This window comes from Podarcis filfolensis, assembly GCF_964270895.1.
Source record: "Podarcis filfolensis genome assembly, chromosome: 15".
NCBI classification, from domain to species: Eukaryota; Metazoa; Chordata; class Lepidosauria; order Squamata; family Lacertidae; genus Podarcis; species Podarcis filfolensis.
In genome coordinates this window covers 42892434-42913729 of record NC_139618.1, presented here as the reverse complement: position 1 = coordinate 42913729, position 21296 = coordinate 42892434, and the positions used below count along the sequence as shown (strand labels likewise).

General features: G+C 44.0%; 1 protein-coding gene across 4 annotated transcripts in view; it reads left to right on the top strand.

Annotated features, from left to right (window-relative positions):
- Positions 1-20604, top strand: part of PPP3CC (protein phosphatase 3 catalytic subunit gamma) — a 90481-nt gene extending 69877 nt beyond the window's left edge. Inside the window, exons 9-15 of one of the 4 annotated variants that reach the window (XM_083588736.1) lie at positions 885-1010; positions 2602-2679; positions 4072-4098; positions 5056-5137; positions 6455-6552; positions 12580-12609; positions 14628-20604. In XM_083588736.1, coding sequence (XP_083444862.1) covers positions 885-1010; positions 2602-2679; positions 4072-4098; positions 5056-5137; positions 6455-6552; positions 12580-12609; positions 14628-14803 — 617 coding nt within the window. In that variant the 3' untranslated portion in view covers positions 14804-20604. The remainder of the gene's footprint in view (positions 1-884; positions 1011-2601; positions 2680-4071; positions 4099-5055; positions 5138-6454; positions 6553-12579; positions 12610-14627) is intronic. The other 3 variants (XM_083588737.1, XM_083588738.1, XM_083588739.1) reach the window with 3 other exon arrangements.
- The last annotated feature ends 692 nt before the right edge of the window (positions 20605-21296 follow it).

Genomic DNA, 21296 nt, shown 5'->3' with positions numbered 1-21296 from the left:
TTTGGATTTAACACTAACCCATAGTTTAGTGTAAAGTGCACGAGGCTGCTCCCCACTCCTCCAGTGGCCATGGGGAGGAGATAGGAAGCACCTGCTTCCATTTTCAGCTAACTGCGGTTTGTCATCCAATAACTGCAGTTAATTTAACATACCGTGGGCCCCTAGAGTATAACCTCTATCAACCCTCAACACTGGCTGTGCTGTTCTACAGCATGTGGAAGCCCCAATCTGTCCAAGAAATGCAGACTTGTGGACCGTCGTCTGAATTGTGCTTGTTTCAGCAAACCATAGTAATAATAATTATTATTATTTTCCCCAGCCACTCTGGGCAGCTTACAACATATCAAAAAAACATAATAAAAACATCAAGATCAGACTAAACAGCTTGTCCTGCTTCAGATGAAATTACAAGCAAGCATTTGTTGACTACTGAAGGAAGTACTTCCAATCTATTGATCGCAGCAGTGCTGGAGGGGAAGCGACAGTGTATGAGTCTGAGGCCTTAAAGTCATATGGCATTAAAGCATAGGCTAGTGTTAACTTAATAATAAAATAAATTTTATTTATATGATTTCTCCCCATCCTTCTTCAGAAGACTGCAGGATAGGTAACAACATTTAATACACAATCCAAAATTTAAAAACAACATATGAAATTCACTCTTAAAACTTTTATCAGAAGAAAAACAACACTTGTAACAGTAAATTTCACCTGATGTCTGATTTTGACATTCCTTACTGCCTCTCTCATAGAGGGTGTCTGATTTTCATAGGGATTTCTTTACACAGCTGTATAATTGCATTTCCTAAGTTGTGTAACCCTGGAGGACAAAGATAAAATCAGCACTCTTGTAATTTCTCTTTCTCCCTCTTGTTTTCTTCTAGCTGCTGTGCTGAAATATGAAAACAATGTCATGAACATCAGGCAGTTCAACTGTTCTCCACACCCTTACTGGCTTCCAAACTTCATGGATGTTTTCACATGGTCTTTGCCTTTCGTAGGGGAAAAGGGTAAGAAGGAGATTGCCCAATAAAATTATTGATAAGCAAAGCGATTATCAAAGGAGCAGGAAAACAGATCCTCCTGATGCAGTAGGATTGACTAGGCTGGATGTAGCCTTGGGCGGTCTGTTGCTGCCATAAAGGAGAGACATTTGTGGATTTTGCTAGCTTGCTCACTCCTGAAGCAAATAATTTAGAAAATTCTGCAAAATTTGGCCTTCAGGCACTCAACCTTCTGTTTTTTAAAAAATATATATATAATAAAAAATAAGCATGTTAGTGGCCATTATTGTGTCATAGGAAATTTTCAAAATATATTGTCTCAGGTTCAAAAATCAGGGTACTTGTGTGTTTACAGCATTTATGTACTGTTTTCAGCTTTAAAAATCCTTAAATCCCCATTCAGACATGAAGCTGACTAGGTAATCTTAGACCAGTTGTACTCTCTCAGGTTGTTGTGAGGATAGCCTTGGTGAAGAATTGACGTTTTTATCCCCCCAAAAGTTTTTGATTTCAGTTTCCACTGAAAGGAGGCTGCATTTTAATATTTTAATGTTTTAATGTTGTATTTTAATCTTGTTTTTTAAGTTGTATTTCAATCAATTGTTTTATATCGGGTGTTAGCTGCCCTGAGCCCAGTCTTGGCTGGGGAGGGCAGGGTATAAATAAATTTATTTTTTTTTTTATTAAAATGGAGGGCACATGGTATGTGCTGCATCAGACTCCTTGGAACAAAGATTGAACAAAAATGTAATAAATAGTTTATGGTGAATATTAAAATCAATAACGAAACAACAAAACAACTGCTTGGCTACCTTGGGAGGGAGGGATATAATAAATAAAATATTTGAAAATCAGTTTATAAAATGCAAATAATGGGAGATAAATCTGTGTAGATGTAGTTGTACATGCATAACCTTTGTTTCAGCTGAGAGGAGTAGAAGGATTAAGTAGCTGTTCTAACATTTGTTAGGTTTTATGTAACTGAAATTTAATTTCAGTTGAGTATTTTATATGTGTGTGTTATGTGCTCCCCAGCCTGCATTTTTATACACGTAATGTCATATTGGCATGGTTCACACCTAACACCAAACTGTATTGCTTTGTTTGCTGTGTAAGCAGTCCTGCTTGTACACTGTCTCTGGTTCTACTGTTCTCCAATAATAAATTGGGAATTTGGAGTTCTGATGGGGAAAATTGTTTGGGGACTTTAGGTTATAGTTTGAAGGAGTTTAAGAAGCACCATAACCAGAGAAAATGGTGTTCAGGGATAAAACAGAACTTTTTAAGCGCAAGGCGTAGTTTGCTTTCGACATCTGAACCAGCAAACAGTGTATATTTGCCCTCCAAGACAGCATTGCAAATAACAGTTTGAAGTTGGTTTCCAATCCTACTTTGGCAGGCATTGAAACAGAGCGTGTTTGAGGAATAGGAAGAATACAAGCACAAGGTTTGTTCACGTAATAATCCATGATGTATCATCATATGTGAACAAGCCCATTCACATGCTGTGGCAGATATAGATACACACAGATATAGATAAACACGCGCGCGCACAAAAATCTCTAATCTCTTGCCCATTTCTCATTATTTCCTGCAGTTACAGAGATGCTGGTTAACATCCTTAACATCTGCTCTGATGATGAGCTCATTTCAGATGGAGATGAAGCGTTGGACGGTAACAAAACCTTTTTACTTTTTCAGGGTGGGTTAGGTTTGGTTGCTTTCAAGCACTTTTGGAAGAAATGACATTCAAAGCTGGATGTGCTGCCTTGTTCTTAGCACCTTTTTGTTGCCATCTTTTTCATTCATAGTTTAAGCTCACTGTCTTTGGCTGTTTTACAGACAACTCTTTCTCTAGCGTAATAAGAGCCACTCTGCGCCCTCCCTCCCACCTCCCACTATGGCGGTTCCCTTGATCCAGCAGCAGTAACTTGGTATTTGTTCAGATGGAATGAAGGAGGAAAGGAGAGTTAGGAAGAGGAAGCCTGACCAGCGTGAGCAGCTGCCTTGTTCAGTTTTCATTTACATCTGCTGCTGCTCCTTACGCCCCAATACAGATGGATGGAGTTGTGAAATTGGCTTGTCCAGATATAATAATCAACTTCCAGTCCACTCAGTTTCACTTCTGAAAGAAATTGCACATTTTTAACTGCATAAGTACATATGTAGATATGCACCCATCTTTTATAAGATTAAAAAAAATCCCTCAGTTCCAGAAATATTCTGAGCCTGTGGGTGGCGGAGCAGCTGATCATCATGGGCACTCTTTCGTATGCATCTGTGACAGTTGCAACAAAATGTACACATGTATTTTTGCAAAACTACTGGTCATGCTTCTGGGGGCTTTCGGCTTTCCCAAGGTTCAGCCTGAAGTGCTCGAGGAACCCACATAACTGGTTAATTCTGCGAGAGGGGGCACAAAGACTGAACAGGCAATGGCATCTCTATGATGCCAACTCTCTGGAAGGCTACCCAACAGTGTGCAGTGTTAAACTAGTGACAACTAAGTATGCAGGAAAACTGAAGACTACTTTTCTGATATTATTACAATTATAGGAATTTTTGCTGTCTTCCTTTGCTGCTTAATTGTTTAAAAAATACTGGCATTTTGCACTGCTAGATCAATTCTTTTGATCATTGGTCATTGGATTGGCCTTTCCATCCTTTTTGCACAATCTGCAGAAATAGATCCAACCTCCTCCTTTTTGGCCCTTGCTAGTAGTTTATAGGATTGTAGAGTTGCAAAGGACCACGAGGGCCGTCTAGCCCAACCCCCTGCAATGCAGGGATCTTCTGCCCAATGTGGGGCTCATAGCTTTGCCCCGGAGATTAAGAGTCTTATGCATCTGAGAGGCAGAAGGAAAATTGATTTGTCCATCTGGAGTCTGACAGCCAAGTGAGCATGACACAGGTGCAGAAGAGAACTACCAGCTGACCCAGCGCTAACCTTCATGTCCCATTGCACTTAAAAAAGAAATGTTATTCCCTCCCTCCCATGGAAATTTAAATTTGTTTCTTCTATCTCTGTCTTCATCTCCTTGTTACTTGGTGTCTCCTCTCCCTGAAGATAACTACATTTCAAGCTATCCGAAAGGTACCCAGCTAGAATTTGCTAAAAGCTTAATTCTCACTGCCTGTGCCACCAGATTTCCTTGGAGTGGATTTTGAATAGCTGACTAGTTGAACAGTCTCGCCATTTCCCCCTTCTTCCCCATCAGTTTTAACATGAACGTGGTGCATTTGGTTTTTGTTTCTTTTTTCCAACCCTGTTGTGTTCCACCAGGAACCAGAGCGATGGGGGTCACGTTTCTCTTTGACGTTTGAATGCAGCCACCTTGTGCATGGCTGATCCATTGGTGCATGTCAGTTCTCCAGTTTGGCTTGTCCTGTTCTTAATGCATAGTCGGGCAATTAAAAAAGAAGATCTTAGCTTAGAGGAGATGTATTTATCATTCAGTGTACAGTTGAGCTCCCAGAACCTCCATGCTTTTCAGTCCATGTTTGGTCTGTGTAGTAAAAGGGAGTGTACTTATCCCTAGCACATTGTATTTGTTGAGGACTCAAGCAAAACCACAAGATTCCAGCCATTCCTTTGTCTGCGTCTATGCCAAAGGTGGTGCTTGTGTGACCGCTCTCCCTTCTGCAAGCACAGCCCAGCATCCTGATGTCTTCACCCTCACTTGGGCTTGTAGTTGTGTTCTTGCCTTGCAAAACTGTGTCTCAATGGCTGAGTCATTCATGTTACATCTCATGTGTACTGTGGTCAAACATGTCTGGGCAGGCAAAGAGGTCTGCTGCTCCGATCAACACTTGTCCTACTACTTCTGGTGCTCCTACTTCCCCCTGTTTGGACTTCCTCTTTGTGTGTCATTCTGTCCATCACTTGCTGCCCCTTTCATTCAGTTCATTACCATTCTATGGAATTTAGCTGTAAAGTTGTAATCGGATTTCTCTTTCCTAGAGCCAAGCAGATGCTTCATACTGGCATTGCCTGAGCCTTAGTTGTTTTCCTCCCTCATTCTTTTAAACCCTTTTTGATTTTTTTCCTAAGGAGGCACCACTGCCCGTAAAGAGATCATCAGGAATAAGATCAGAGCCATTGGGAAGATGGCACGAGTCTTTTCAGTTCTTCGGTAAGTTTGCTCGCTTTGGTGAATCTCAGCTTGAGAGAGAGGGAATATCATTTTGCCAGATTGCCCTGGCTGCACCAGGGCAGAGAATGAAAGGTCTGCAAGTCTTGGACCAGTGCATGTTAAATGTTTAAAAGTCCACTGCTACAGGACTGATTCGTGTGGGACTATCACCTGGAATTTGCACTCTCCCGGCAGGGAGCCAATTCTGTGGGAAAGACCCTACACAGTGGTGGTCTTGTAAATGTTACAGCCAAGCTGCTGCCATTGCAGGACTGTTAGAGATGTAAAGTGTCAGTAGGGATTGTTCAGGGATTTTTTTCTTAGTACATTCATATTCCACCTTTCTTCTATCATAATTGGGGAGGGGGTACAAGACCTTTGTGGACTTTGGATTTTTGTTTTGATCAATAGATTCCAACCCCCCCCCAAAAAACCCCAAGATTTGATTCTTAAATGTTGTTTTACTCATGATTGGAAGCTGCCTTGTACAGTGTAAAATTGTTTCTCTCTAGCCCAGTATTGTCTGTCCAGAGTCTCAAGGCAAAGATCTTTCCCATCATGTGAAATTGATTCTTTTAATTCAGAGGTGGGGAATATTTTTGGCCCAGTGGACCAGACTGTTATCTGTCCCTACCCTCATGGGCCAACTTCAACATATTGGTGGAATTAACCCACCTGTCAGTCACCTGATTCAATTATGAAGATACAAGAACAGACGAAGGACAGGTGGATGTGCCTGCACACCTGTCAAAGGTCCCTTGCCCAGCATCTTCTGAGTGCCTGACAGCTAGCTCATTGTCGCGTGCTTGGGAAGGGCAGTGTGAAGCTGGCGAAACTGCTTTATGCAGGGGTTGACTGCCTGATGGAGCTTCCCACAGAGAACTCAGTCATGCAACCGATTCGGCTGGGTCTCTTCCTGCTCTACACCTGTTGTCAGGTGTGGGACAGGTGGCTGTGGTTTGAGGAAAAAGGCCTTTGGGGCTAAATTGGGACCCAAGGTGAGCCCAACTTGGTCCACAGGCCAGAGGTTCCTCACTTCTGTTTTTATGGGCGATGCCAGAGATGGAATTGGGGACCTGCATGCAAATCATGCTCTGTTGCTGCCCTGTCTACAGGCCAGCAAATATGTGCTCAACAGGGAGGTGTATCCAATCCCAGCTCTAAATGCAGCTTTATGGCTCACGTATTTACAAACGTAACAATTTCACGCACATTAAAATGTTTAGCGGTTCCCTAAAAAGATCTTGAGTGTGCAGCTGAGGAAACCTAAGAGGTGGGATCAGATATAATTGGTCACTTTGCCTCTTTTTCTTGCAGGGAGGAGAGCGAGAGTGTTCTGATGCTCAAAGGACTGACTCCTACAGGTACTCTGCCCCTGGGAGTCCTCTCAGGGGGGAAACAGACTCTACAGACGGGTATGTATATGTCATAGGTGCCAACTCCCTGGGGCCCTGGGTGCCCAAGCACCCACAAAATTCCCCATGAAGGGCCTGGGCATCCACAAATTTTGGTGCCAGGGCCATGCACGCTGCATGGCACCCACAGCCCTGGGCACTCATGGTTGTGGGGCCAAGCTGGCACTCCTAGTATATGTGCAGGATAAGACCAGGTGTGACGTGTTAAGAGATCATCTAGGTTTTGTGGGGGAGGCACTGATATTTCCACTGCTACCTCCCCTTCCCCTTCCCCTTCCCCTTCCCCTCATAGTATCTGCAGTTCTGTCACCAGAAAAGATGGGCTTTAGATGTCCCCATAAACTTACAGGCCTTTAACTCTGGCACTGAATGCGGGGCGGGGGGGCGGAGGGAGAAGCTCAGTTGGTGGAGCATGGGACTCTTAATTTCAGGGTTGTGTGTTTGAGCCCCACGTTGGGCGAAAGATCCCTGCATTGCAGGGGGTTGGACTAGATGACCCTTGTTATTCCTTCCAACTCTACAGTTCTTTTATTCTATTATTCTGTGAATGAAGCTTAGAGGAGAATAATAGGAGAGGCTGAGAACACTGGGACTAATTTAATAGAAACCTGGCAATGGGACTTGAGGGAAGGATTTCGTCCAAGGCATTTGTATGATGTTGTCATAGCTGGTGATCTTGCTGGGAATAGAGACTTGAAACTTGCATAGTGTTCTGGAATCTGTTCTTTGAACAACTATTCAGATTTCATCTCTTTAACAGCAGTTGCCCTTTAGACTTCTGCTGCTGTGTAAGAGCATGTACAAATGCCATCAGCCTGCTTTTTTGTTCCCTCCTGTACGAAGCCCATCTGTTCTCAGTGCTAACATTGAAAACTAACAGCTGTGAGTTTGAGATTCTCTTTCTGGGTAGGTTTTTAATATGGACATTTATGCTGGTGTTTCAACTTGTGTGTCCTTCTCAGACAACTTGGGCTGGGGCACAGGCACCAGTGCTTATGATGTGTGCAGACCACTTTTTCCTTGGCTTTTTATGTCATTTCATTCTTGTCCTTCATGGACTGGAACTAATCTGTGCACAATTGCCAGCTCCATATACACCCATTGCAGTTTTGATGAAGAGAAAACAAAACTTAAGTTTACACTGTTGCACTGAGGCACTCTCATAGCTGTATACCAGATGTTAAAACTATTAAGCTGTTTCTGGTTGTAGATCATTCTTTCCTACCCTCTAGTATAGTGCCACAGCCAGGTTTAGCATCTACTGAAAGAGATAAACTGATGAAATTAGATGGATGAGTGCAATAGGACAAATCCACAAACACCTATTTAAAAAGAAAGAATCTAGGCAAGGGGTACAAGCAAATACCAGGAAGAGAAAGACATCACAAGACTTGGGTTGAGATTAATTAGCTCAGCATTTTAGGACTCTAGCACACACACAGTTGATCTTAAACAGGCAACTTATGAGATGTGAATCTGAGATTCTGCTTGCAAGCAACCAGCCAGCCAGCATTGGCCAAATGTGTCTGCAAGGAAGCCCATGTGCACCATCAGGTCAGTGCAGCTTGGATAGTTCTCCCAAATCCCTATATAGGCTTCCTGGTCAGACTTGCTCACAGGTCTGCCCAGTAGGAGATCCAGCTCTTACTGCTCTCTGTTGGCTTTGGGCTACCACTTCCTTGCTCTTGCTTGGCCTTTGCTTCATCCTGCCCTGAAACTGGCATACAAGCTTATACCTCCTGAATTGAGGTAAAAGCATTTGTACACAAACACGTGTACAAATAGTGACTCATCATGTTGTGCAGTGTTGGAATTTGTCCCTTCCTTTTGTGAATATCAGTGGCAGATCATACAAACAGCAACCCCAAAACCTACCAGTCTGGATGCATCTTTAGGGAGTCTTCTTCATGCATCATTGTTTGCCTGTACACACTTCCCCATAAGAAAAAGTTTTAGAGAAGGCCATTCTTTTTCAATGACATTTAGTATTGTGACTGTCAATAGCTGATACAGTTCTGGGTTTTTTTCACACCTGCCAAAATCAAAGCAATCAAGAGAGCCCAGCAAATCTAAAGAACTCAGCTTTCTTAATGTTGAGATAAAATTGCACACCCAAAATCTGAAGTGTTGGGAAATTGTGAATATTTGCAAATATTTTTTCAGCTCCAGTGTATACTTCCTGTTTTGTCACATGTACACTCTTCCAGAACAGCACACTTGCTTTTTCCTACATTAAGGTGATATTGTGTTAAATTTTGTTAATCTACTGCAGATAGCACTGAAGGTCAAGCTTTGTGGGCAATCATGACTGGTTGTGACGTCAGCAAATGAGTTATAGCAACATGTCTCTCTAGAGCAGGGGTCAGCAAACTTTTTCAGCAGGGGGGCCGGTCCACTGTCCCTCAGACCTTGTGGGGGGCCGGACTATTTTTTTTTTGGGGGGGGGAATGAACGAATTCCTATGCCCCACAAATAACCCAGAGATGCATTTTAAATAAAAGGACACATTCTACTCATGTAAAAACACGCTGATTCCCAGACCGTCCGTGGGCTGGATTTAGAAGGCGATTGGCCCAGGCCTTAGTTTGCCCACCCATTCTCTAGAGGGAACCCTGTGATCTAGTGTTTTAATCCTTTTCTGCTGCCAGCCTTCATGTTTGGCATTGAGCCAGGTGATTTTATTTCTCATCAATGTTGGATGACTTCCTGGTGTACTGGAAAGAGGCTTGCTTTGGTACTTGCTAGCCTAGATTTTAAATTTCTCACATGGAAGAATATTGTAGCAGAGTCTTCCATGCTCAAAGGAGGTGGTGATTTCCCTTCTTTCTTGCAGGGAAGGCTAGACTTAATTTTCCAGATAGCTGAACATGTTTTTTCTCTCTAATGGAATAGGAAGTTGGCAGATGAAGGCATAGGTGTCAAGAACTCCCTTTCTTGAGCTCTGCAATAAATCAGGCTGAACCATGTGCTTTAGAGACTGACTAGGTGTCTAATATATGGGACGCGGGTGGCGCTGTGGGTAAAACCTCAGTGCCTAGGACTTGCTGATCGTAAGGTCGGTGGTTCGAATCCCTGCGACGGGGTGAGCTCCCGTCGTTCGGTCCCAGCTCCTGCCCACCTAGCAGTTCAAAAGCACGTCAAAGTGCAAGTAGATAAATAGGTACCACTCCAGCGGGAAGGTAAACAGCGTTTCCGTGTGCGGCACTGGTGCTGGCTCGCCAGTTGCAGCTTCGTCACGCCGGCCACGTGACCCAGAAGTGTCTGCGGACAGCGCCGGCTCCCGGCCTCTTGAGCGAGATGAGCGTGCAACCCTAGAGTCGGTCACGACTGGCCCGTACGTAAGGGCAGGGGTACCTTTACCTTTTAGGTGTCTAATAACTTGGCTGACTATTTTTAACTATTGCTACATCGGATTTTTAAACTTCATAGAAACCTCCAAACATAAGCATCTAAAAGCTTCCACTGAAGCGTCATCACACTGAAATTAAGCATATGAATTTTATGAGCATTGTAACTTTACATGATCTGTTTTGAGCTTCAGTAAAGAGAACACATTCTCCTGCTCATTTCCTCCTGTTTCTCTGTCACATTTAATCTTCACACATACTTTGTTTTCTGCATGCAGTTTCTCCTTCCTCATCTCCCAACCAATCCCTGACTTTACATTTCCCTGCCTTTGTCCTCATTGCCTGAAAACTCTCCCTTTGTAAATCAGAGCATCAGCTCTACTTAGGCCTGTATCCTAGTCAGTTTCATACCTCCATTCATTCCACCTTTTTTAAAAAATAGCTGCTTAGCTAATATAAGCCAAATTATCTCCTTCTAGAATTGTCTCTGAGACCAGTGTTCCATCAGTAACAATGTCTTTGCACACCTGTTTTTTAAGGTTGTGCTCTCCCATGCAAGCCTCTGGTAATCCTGAGGCTGAGAGCTGGCAACTTTACCCAAGGCTGCATAGAGGGATTTGTGGCTAGCGGAGCAGTGGTTTTCACTAAGGTCCAGCACTGTGTTCAGGGAGGCATTCAGTCTCCTTTAATGTGTCATTTGTTGCATGAAAAATGGGACTTGTTTCCTGGATCATGAGATCAGAGATCCTGAACTTTGTCTTGGTCTTCACAAACTTGCATGCTGTAGCTGTCAGGTAATGTTTTAATCCAGCTCCAGCCCAGCACAGAAACCAAGACCTCTTCGTTATGCCCCCCAAAATGAAGAACCTCAACAGGGATGCTTTATCACCAGCAGTTCCAGCACTGAGGTGCAACTCAGATCAATCCATGTATTTCATATCAGAGAGTTCCAGTATGAACTCTCAACACTTGGAAAAAACGTTTGATGCCATCAAAGCCTTTGAAGATAGTGCCTGGATATGCCAGATCTTGAAAACATGGAGCTGTGCTCTAGTCATGTATCAGAAAGGTCCCCACCATTACATAGCGCATGTGTGAGCAACAGCCAGCCAGGAAGCATGGCCCTTTTGCCATGGTGTGCTTTCACCAAGGGCCTATTGTCACAGCTGTTGCATCACCCCAAAGCACCATTCTTTTTGAAGCGATACTGTGGCACCACCACAAATCTCTTTCCCAACAAGTTAGGACTTCTGTTTCACATAGATTTGATAAAGGCCGCATTCAAGTGAACTGGATTTTAACCAGTGCTCCATTGTGGTTTCATGATATTGATATATGTGTATGCTGTGGTTATCTGTTGTATGTGTATATGGTTATTTTGTTTAAATGGGAATTTAGTACACACTTTTATACGCAATTTGGTCTTGTTAGTGGATGATCTGGGTTACTGGGACTCTCAGTGTGTTTAGAATTCTATCCATTGGCAATCTGTCATGTACCTTTGGAACAGACATAGGCAAACTCGGCCCTCCAACTCCCATGATCCCTAGCTAACAGGACCAGTGGTCAGGGATGATGGGCATTGTAGTCCCAAAACATCTGGAGGGCTGAGTTTGCCTATGCCTGCTTTAGAAACTCCCAGGCAAAGTGAGAAGGTAACAGGAATATATATTTAAAGAAACATGAACTGTCATGGCAAAACACACTTTACAGTAGTCATATTATCTCTGGCAGTTTGGAACCACACAGGCCAACATGCAAGAATGGCCCCCTGACATTGCTCAGACATGATCTGTTTTATTTATTTTAAAAGTTAATTTGTTGTATGTTGTGCTAGAATGCTCTGAAAATACAAATCAAAGCTAGAGCATCAAAGCTCAGCAAAATACATGTTGCTAAAGTGCTCCTAAATAAGAATTGTTCTGTATTGTTTCTGAAACAACTGCCACAGATCTCCTTGTGGCTGTCTGAGGGCAGCTGGTTCCAAAGGCAGGGGCCATAACCAAACCAGCTATTTGAAGGGGCATGCAGGAACACTGTGCAGATTAAAGTTTCTATTCTATAGAGAGCTGCTTGCCTTATTGGAAATCCCAGTGCAAAGGTAGAGTGGGTGCTTTTTGATGGCAAAAGCAGAGGATCTTTGTTCATAGGAAATGATATGACATAGTTATAAAACCATTTTGGGAGGTGGGATTGATCTGGTGTTAAACAAAGCAGGTTAAGTCTGGGGCTGAAGCATGGAACAAGCAAGTCTCCCTTCTATTATACTCTTTTCTGAGGAAAATATGTGTTGGTTCCAGCCATGTGCTGTTGATTGCAGCTGTGGCTATTAAATGCAGCTGTGTGCACCAATGGGGATATGTTGCTGCCTGGTCCTATCAGTCATGGAAGAAGCTACCTCCACGACATCCGTTGGACTCCTGGTTTTGAAAAACCAGTCCTGCCATTCTCTGTTCTTTTTCCCCTTGGGGCTTGGGATAATTAGGTTTAAGGAAGAAAACTATAACTCCCCTCTGTCTCTCTGCCCTATTGCCACCATCCTCTTCCACTGGTTGTCTTCACAATCCTCCTCGGTTGGGACTGGGAGGGTTGTAGATCTCTAACAACCATGGTTATGTTAAAGTTCACTCACTCTTTTCTGTCTTCATTTTTGCATGCCACTGTTCCTTCTGTATTACAGCCACAGTAGAAGCGGTAGAGGCACGGGAAGGTATGGCTAGAATCTTGCAAGAAGCGTGATGGTTTGTGTGTCTGCTGATCCCCCCCCCCCCCTGCCAAGAGCTTTATTCTCAGCAGCAGTACGAATGCTTTTTACTCTTGCATCACCAGAAGGGGGAGAAGGGGAGAGGGACATGGCCTGGCACACCTCCCACCCCTGGGGTCCATCCACATGGGGAGGATGCACAGAGGCATCCGTCAAACTCTCTACCCTGCTTCTATAATCTCTCCTACATGGTCTTCATCATAGCGTTAGAACTGGGTAGGCTCAAACAGCCATGGAGATATAATGCTCCATACTGTGACATTATTTTTATTTTAGATGAACAAAGCCTACCATTCTATGTTGGCTTCAGGGCTACGGTGTGGAATTGGACCCATCCCTTGAGACTTCTAGCTGTGCTGAGTTACAGCAAGAGTATTGCAGCTGGCTCAACCATGGTAGGCAGACTTGGCAGCTGCCTAGAGTGGCACAACTCCAATGGGGCTCCTGCCTTGCCAGAAGCAGCATGCAAGTTGTGTTTTTGGTGTTCCTCTCGAAAGGTTTGTATCAGCGGCTGATGGAAGTTGTAATCTGAAACATCTTGAGAGTAGCCAGTTTGTTGGGCAAGGCTGGCTTATCTGTCCTGCCCCATCCATCTAGCCCAGTATTACCTTCTCAAACTGGCAATGGATCCAGTATATCTCACTCCAGCAATCACTCCAGATCCTTTTCCTTGAGATGCCAGTGATTGAACCCAGGACCTTTGGGCATGCAAAGCAGGCACTCTCCAGCTGAGCTCTAGGAATGTGGTGCAGAATCCTCTGCACTCTCAAAATGACCACCATGAATAGGGCAGCAAAGTGCTTCCAACTGGTCCTGAACAAAGTCATAGAATGTGCATCTTTGTGACTCTTCTTGCAGAGCATGAAGTTGTTCAGGACATATTGCTGTCCAGTAACCACCTTTGGCCTTCCCTGTGGGTAGGCTTGTCAGAGCTGTAATCGTCAAATGGCTCTGTCTCTTTACTTTCTCATTTACCACAGTCATGTGGCAAGTACCTCTGTGATCTGCAGACACAATTTTTCCCAATCTTTAAAGGAATTTGTGCTTTGCAGAAAAAATAACCATTCTAAATTCCTCTAGCTCTTTGCTTTTTCAGAAACAGTGTGCAAAAGGAAATGTGCTCTGCTCTGGAATTGATGGAGAGAACAAGACTATTCCACATGTGCGCCTTGTCACACTTGAGGCTTTTCTTGGCATTCCCTTCTTGGTCATGCAAGATTTAAAAAATATATCTACTGCTTTTTTTATCCAAAGATTAGTTTCATTCTCCCATTCTTTGTTGTGTTGTGAGTGTGTGGTGTTGTACTGAAGTATGTGACTTTGATTTAGTCCTCACTATTATTTTTGATTTTATGTTTCTCAGTTTTCAAAACTATGCTGCTGTTTCACTGCACTAATGCCTCGATTATTGAGCACATATCTGACTTGATTCTTTGTTTCTTCCAAGATTAGGCCAGGAATTGTACTGAGAAAAAAGCAATACTAATGAAAGTCCCTTACAGGGATAATTTTGCCTAGGGGTTTAGGCTGGAGAGTCAGTTTTAAGAGCATCAAATGTTGTTTGAGAGGGCATCTGTTCCTACAGTGTATACATGTATATATATATTTGTCTCATTGTCACGTCTACTCAAACAGATGCAGCAGGCTTTTGAAGCAGTGCAAAAACCAACTGAATGTGTTTTTGAACAGTGACCAGTGGAATGAATGTACACACTGTGAACAGAAATCCTTCTTTCATAATATTTTCAGCTCTGGGAGGAAAATATTTCCAGCCTTACTTAAAGAGACGTCTTTTCACATCATGGGCATAATAGTTTGTCCTGTCCGGTGTAAAAAAAAACCCCATACCACCTCCCCCAAGTCAGACGCATGCTCCATAGTCACAGCTCTGCATAGTAACTGCAGGATGGTATGTTGGAAACTTGCTCTGATTCCTTTTTCTCGCTCTTTCTCCTCCACTCTAGCCATCCGTGGATTTTCGCCACAGCACAAGATCCGCAGCTTTGAAGAAGCAAGGGGACTGGACCGTGTCAACGAGCGCATGCCGCCACGCAAGGATTCCAAGCACCCCGATGGGCCGGTGAACTTAACCTCCACAAACTCTGCGGAAAAGAACGGGATGGGGAAGAAAGCCCAGTAGCAGTTCAGGCGCCGCCCACTCTGTCTCACTAAAGGATCCAAAACTTAATGAATTCTATTTATTTATTATGAAGGGGGAGGGCAAGGGGGGGGGAGAAACCAACTTAGCCTGGAGGCACATCCATAATCCAGTTTGCATCCATTCTGTAAGAGAGGTGACCATTTTGTAAGTTTTTAAAGTTTTATGTTCAATATATAAAAAGTCATCTTTTTTTAATTTAGGAATGGGTCTAAATACTAGTACATATATAAAGTGTTGTTTTGTACAGATTGCCTGTCCCTGCCAGGAGGGAAGGAGCCTGTGCGTGTGGCTGGGGGGGTGGGAGGAAGGGAAGCAGAAACAACCCAGGGCAGCTCTGGGATCTGATTTTATAATGGAACCATTTCAAGTTATCCTTGTTTTTTAAAAGTGGCAACTTTCATTTGAAAGCAACATTTTTCTCCTCCCAGATTTTGCTGTGTTTCTTCTATTTCACACTGCATCTGATGCTCCAGCAGTTGACTTCCATTAAAGGCATGTTGCATAGGGCAATTGGTAAACTTTCTCCTTTTTGGAATCCTGTGTCACAAGGCAAAGGTTGACATGCGCAGATCAGCTCCAGGTGAATGTCTGGAACTGGAGAAAAGGATCTACCTAATCCTGCCTCTGCCCCTTCAGATGTTGCCATTGATTTCCCTTCAGGAATCCAGTTTCAGCAGAGAAATGAATTCTCTTGGACTAAACCAGTAGGTGGGCTTTGATGAATGTGATCTTGCAGTCTCCATTCATCTTGAGTTCACCCAGCAGGTTGCTCATGTCGTTCCATGAACATAACCATATTTGACATCACACAGGTGGGATTTATGTGATTTTCTCTGACAGGAAACTAACCTCCACAGATTGTCATGGACTCACATTCTTAATGTAAAAAAACTGTACAAAATTAGTATTTTAGGAGTGAGATACTTTCCCTTCTTCCCACATAATATTCCTCTCCCACGCTCCATGATGTGAGCTCCAGCACAAAATCTCTCTGTGATATGTCCCCCAGGAACCCGCTTCATTTCCAGTTCTTTAGCTTTAGCTCTACCTGCATAGTGTGGGAAACGTGAGGTGTAGGAGGAAAGGTAAAGTTTTGTGCAGAGTTCTGCACATCAGCAGCACTGCTTCCTTTTCTTTGTGTATCCTATGTGGGACAAGTAGAAAAACCCACAGTGGTTATAAATGGGTGCTCACTTGGGAGTCTCCCTTGAGGGGGGAATGGCCATAAGTAGACCTGTGAAGGCTCCCACGTTTGGCTCCTGCATACAACTGGCAAAGCTCTCCTGGGCTGACTATAAAGGGCTTCTCGGGGATCTCAAGGGCACAGCCAGCAATGAACGGCTGATACTCCGGCCCCTGTAATTAGCGTCAAAATGATGCTACAGCGTTTTGTGATCAACAGCGTTTTGGACCAAATTTTCACAATCAAAGCATTTCCCATCAGCATTGGCTCATGGTTCTGGGAGTGCCTAATCCCACTATTTTCTGGTCAATGCCAGGCTGTATTCAGTTTAATTCTGCTCAGAATAGACCCACTAAGTTAGTCATGTCCATTAATTTAAGTGGATCTACTCATCGAGTGTGACTAGCTTAGGGTACAACCTCGTTGTGCTCCTTTTAAGAGGCAGCATGAGTGAAGAGGCAGGTTGTTTCAGCTTTGTAACAGGAGACACTGCTGCTTCCTTCTTCCTCATTACCCCAAAACCTTAAATGTGATGACCAAGAGTAGCTATATGTGGAAAGGGTGTTTGCAAGGAGGCTCACTCGTGGCCAGGAGCCCTGATGGGCCACAACACATGCTAGGGAGCTTCACGGTGCCCACCTGCCATCATAACTTTGTGTTTACTGTGGAAAATTCTGGCATACTTGTGGCAAGCACATTTGCCATGTAAAATGTGCAGCTCCCAGGTTTGCATCTGGAAAACCTAAACCTGTAACTTTTGCAAAGGGCAGGAGACCTTTGGGCAGATTCCTTAGCACTTCTCTTGAAGTATAATAATAACATGATTGATTGTTTGACAGAATGCGTCAGTCTTGTTCTCTGCCAAGTGTTGCAAAAACCACTAAGGGCTCTACAGATGTGTGCACAATGTTTACTGCAAACTGAAATAGGTGACCTGTGAGTATAGGGGTAATGTACTGTGCCCCTTTTGTAATGAAAGCAGTACATTTTCTCATACTGCCAGAAAGGAAGTCACAGGCAAGTCAGCTTTACAGGTTGGTGAGAGGGACAAATCTTAAGAGAGAAGATGCAATCCTTTTGGCTCTTTTTAGTGTGAGTGAATAGCCAAATTACATTGTATGGAGAAACTTCGGTAGAACTGAGTGGGGTTTTTGAGGAGAAACTGTTTAGTCAGCAGCTTGAGCTTGAGGCCTTCATTCTTTGAGGGATATTTATTCAAGTCAGAGTTGGAAGCAAGGGGATTATGTTCTAATGTGCCAAAGAATAGCAACCAAACAAATGTGCTTGGAAGAAGGGAACCCTGTGTGTAGAATTGAGCCTGTTTAGTTTTTTTTATCCTGACTCTGATGGAAGCCAGGTGTCGGTGGCAATTGTATTATTATTATTTAAGCCAAACTTGGTAATTCATTGGAAAGTGGCGCAGATACCTTCCCCCTGGAGTTCAACCATTACCCTTCCAGGCACTGTTTGGGGTGTGTCTGAAGCAGTCTTCCACAGAGTCTTCTTTCTTCTGCCCTCTTGTAACTTAGTGACTTAAGCAAATGACACAATCAGACAGCATAGAGGTGTTGCATAAAAGGATGCCTCTTAATCACAGTGCTGCTGACTATTTTTCACTTTGAACATAGGCTTTCTCTGTTTATAATTATTTCACATCTTGGTTGAGAATTATGAAACGGCTTTGTTTGCATTTTGGAGCAGATGCAACTTTGGGATTATGTACTCATGACTATCCTTTTTACATGAATGGGTGCTTTGAAACAGTGCAAACATTTGTTCCTCTTGAAGATGAAGGGATTTTATTTATGTTAAAGCTATGCACACCTCTTACGGCTTCTGTTGGAGAAAACCATGGCACTTACTCTTTCAGAACAACACTGATAGCAATCTCTTCTAGAGAGATCTCATCTTTGCTGCTTGGTAGGATGCAGACAATCTGGCTTTAAGTGGAGTGTCTTCAGTTTAAGAATTGCAGATTCTTACGATTCAAAGGGAATTAACACCTTTGCATCTACCTGGCTTGACATGGTTGTTGCTGCTGCTGGCTGCTCTCATGATGTTCCCAGGAACATACAAAAACTTCCACCCATGTGGTTGGGCTTCCTTGCATGTGTGCATAACATGCATATGATACACCTTCCAAGCGAGGTGGGAATTACATACATGTTGAGTGAATATGCAAGCAAGCCCAGCTATGTGAACAGAAGTCTCTATATAGCCCAGGGAGCCACGTGGAAGGCACCGTGGGGGCTCTGGTGTCACAGGACAATTTCTGGGCCCTTTGGTGTGGCAAGAATAAAGCTTGGCTAGCACAATCCTATCTCTCTCTCTTGGGAAGATAACAGCCATCATGCTTCTCCCATTCATCAGCTTTTGGAAGTTTAAATTCATGGCAACAATACATGGCCCCTCTTCTCTCACTAGACACAGTTGAAATGTTGTGCTTGGACTGCTGATTTGTTAAAGCGAGAAATATTTGGGCCCTTCTCTTGGCTGATTCTTGCAAAATAGCCAGGTATGTCCTTCCTTCACCTCCTCCTGCATCTCTTTGTTCCCTGTTTTGATTTTTCTCCTCTCAGGTGAAATAGTAGTCTTAAAAATATGTCCATTTGGTGCCCCTTATGCCCCCAGAGTTCTGACAGGATTCCATTTGCTCTCGGAGGAAAGGGAGGCTGCTGAAACAGCCAGGATGGGCAACTGTTCCAAGGAGGGGCAACTCTGAGGCAGGAGGGCCCACTTGGGGTCTTTCCTGTTCCTTCAGGGTTGCTTTGACACTAAAGAAAAATGTGTTCCCTGTTCCATGTACAAAGACATGACTCGCTGGCTGGCAGGCCAAGCCTATGCTCTGGTTGCCAAGGGAACGCTGGCTCTGGGGCCTCTTTGCTTCCTCCTCACAGCATGGGGTGGGGAGCTGGAGGGGAGAGTAGGTGTTAATTACCCCCCCCCCCATTAGCTCATGCGCCTCCTGTAACATGCTCTCAGCTAGCTTCCCCACGTTTTCATGGAAAGAGTGAGCTAAATTTCTGGTACCCTGAAGACACAGACAGGCACAGTGTCTTGTGTGCTGAAGTCCACCCTTTCTCCCCTGGAGATCCTTGCTGCTTCTCCCCCCCCCCCCCACCCCTGTGCTAGCAAACTAGAGTTTGAAATGCAGTGTGGAAAGCAGCACTGGAGCCTTACGCTTCCCCTCTCTCTTCTGACTTGGGAAAGACAGCTGCCAGCCAAGGCTACCACCCCTTTCTGGCATGGACGTAGCACCAGCTTCTCTAAGGCCCAGTGCCAAGGAGACATTCCTTGATCTCAGCCAGGGCTCCCTCTTAACCAAAAATGTGAAGTTGATGAGAACCCAGATGAGAACCATAATAAACGCTGGAGACCCACTTAACCCTTAAACCAAATGTTCTTGGACCCCAGCTTCCATCAGCCCGTGGTAAGGAACGATAGGGCTTTTAAAATCCTAACATCATCAGGAGGGGCACAGGTTCTTCACCCCTGCCTTGAACTATGCATGTGAGGTGGCAAGTGGTTGAGAGGTAGGAAATGTTGCACCCACAGCACCCTTGGAGGTATCTGTGGTCAGAAGATGACAACCTAAGAAGCCATACTCTGAAAGGAGCAGCCATTAACCACATGAAAACGTGACGTCCCAGCAGGCAATTCCAGCTGTCCAGTGCTATAGCTTTACATGGGGGAGTGGGGATTACTGACCAGAGCAGTGGTGGGTTGCAGGGTGGGAGGGGGGCTTAGATATGAGATGGCCCTCTCTAATTCCCCCCACACCCAAGTACTGGGGAAATGCTCCTGGGCCGGCTGCCCCATCCCACCTGAAAAACCAGCAGCGAATCTGTCTTAGAGCCGTGAATGCCTCAAGAGGCCTTGCCTCTGCTCATCATCCCACCCATTCTCCACCACTCCACTGTCGTTGTTTTGCTTTTTAATTCCAGGGACAATCATGAGCAACGAAAGCAGAAAAAGAAACATTTTAAAAGCCAAGAAAGCCCGCCAGCCCATGGGACTTCAGTGTATTAAAGGCTGTGTGTGCTACCCCCTTACTGTGCGGTTGCCTATAAGCACCCTTTTTAAAAAAAAATTAAAATTGTCTTGCATGATTTAAAAAAGCAAGAAAAAGCAAGGTGCATGTAACAAGGAGGGGAGTCAACAGTGGGTCTTCCAGACTTCAAGACAAAGGTGCTTTCACCTTATTGAAGAGAACCTGCCCTGTCATGGTGCCGCAGCCTGCTTGCACCTCCCCAGTTTAGCTAATCTTGATTCTGCTACCAGAGCCTCGTGCCAGCTTGGCTCCATCCCAGAAAAGGTGGAATCACAAACCCCAGGAAAGGTGTGGGTGAGGACCGAGGTTCTTGATTCTGAAGTCGTGTTTGCCCATTGTCTGGAGGCTGACTTCTTTCTTTTCTTGCTCTTTTTTTAGTTGCGTTTAAAGAAGAATGGTGAAAAAATGTTATTTATTGGCAGAAATTATTAAATATAATTTCTCTTTTGTGAACAAGGAATGAATTTGTTAGAACTGTCTTACTGTAAATTGGAAAGTCATCTTTAAGTGGGGGGGGAGTTAAAAATTAAATGACAGTTGTTTGGCTCCGGTGTCCTTTTTGGGAGTTCTTGAGTGGCAGCACACTTCAGACATTTGCAAAGAAGGCTCTGAACCCCTTTTATATTTCTGACTTCTTCTGGGGTAGCAGGAATATCCTTTGATGGTACATGGCAGACTGCACTTCCTGCCTTGTTTTGAAGTTCTCTTTGTCTGGGTCACATAGTTAAAGTAGTAGTGGACCAGTTGAGAAATGAGGCACTAATTACCAAAACATAAAAAGTTCTACCCTCAGTCAACTTTGTAAAAATTGCAAATGCAGTTGGCACACCTGCTGAATAGATACCCAAACCGTGGCTTGGTTTGTTTTGATGTCTTCTCAATGGAACACCCCTGCAAGAATTAGTAGGAACTCAGTACAAACCATGCTAAATTGATTCCCTTCTTCTCCCTCAAGACAGTCTACACCAGTCAGGGCTGAAAGGTGGATAGCAAATAGAATGTCTGGACGCAGCAGAATGCCTCCTCCTCACCTGGGTGCCCATATGATTTCTCTGCTGAAGAACGCCTGTGCATTGCAAAGTGTTCTGGGGTATAATTCCAAGGGGGGCTGGCCTCACCACAGTCCTGTCCAAATTAAAGTTGATGCCCTATGCAAGTCTATTTGAGAATGTGTCTGGGTTTCACAAATTGCCCACAATTATTGAGAAAGGGTCACCATGTTATTATTATTTTTTCTT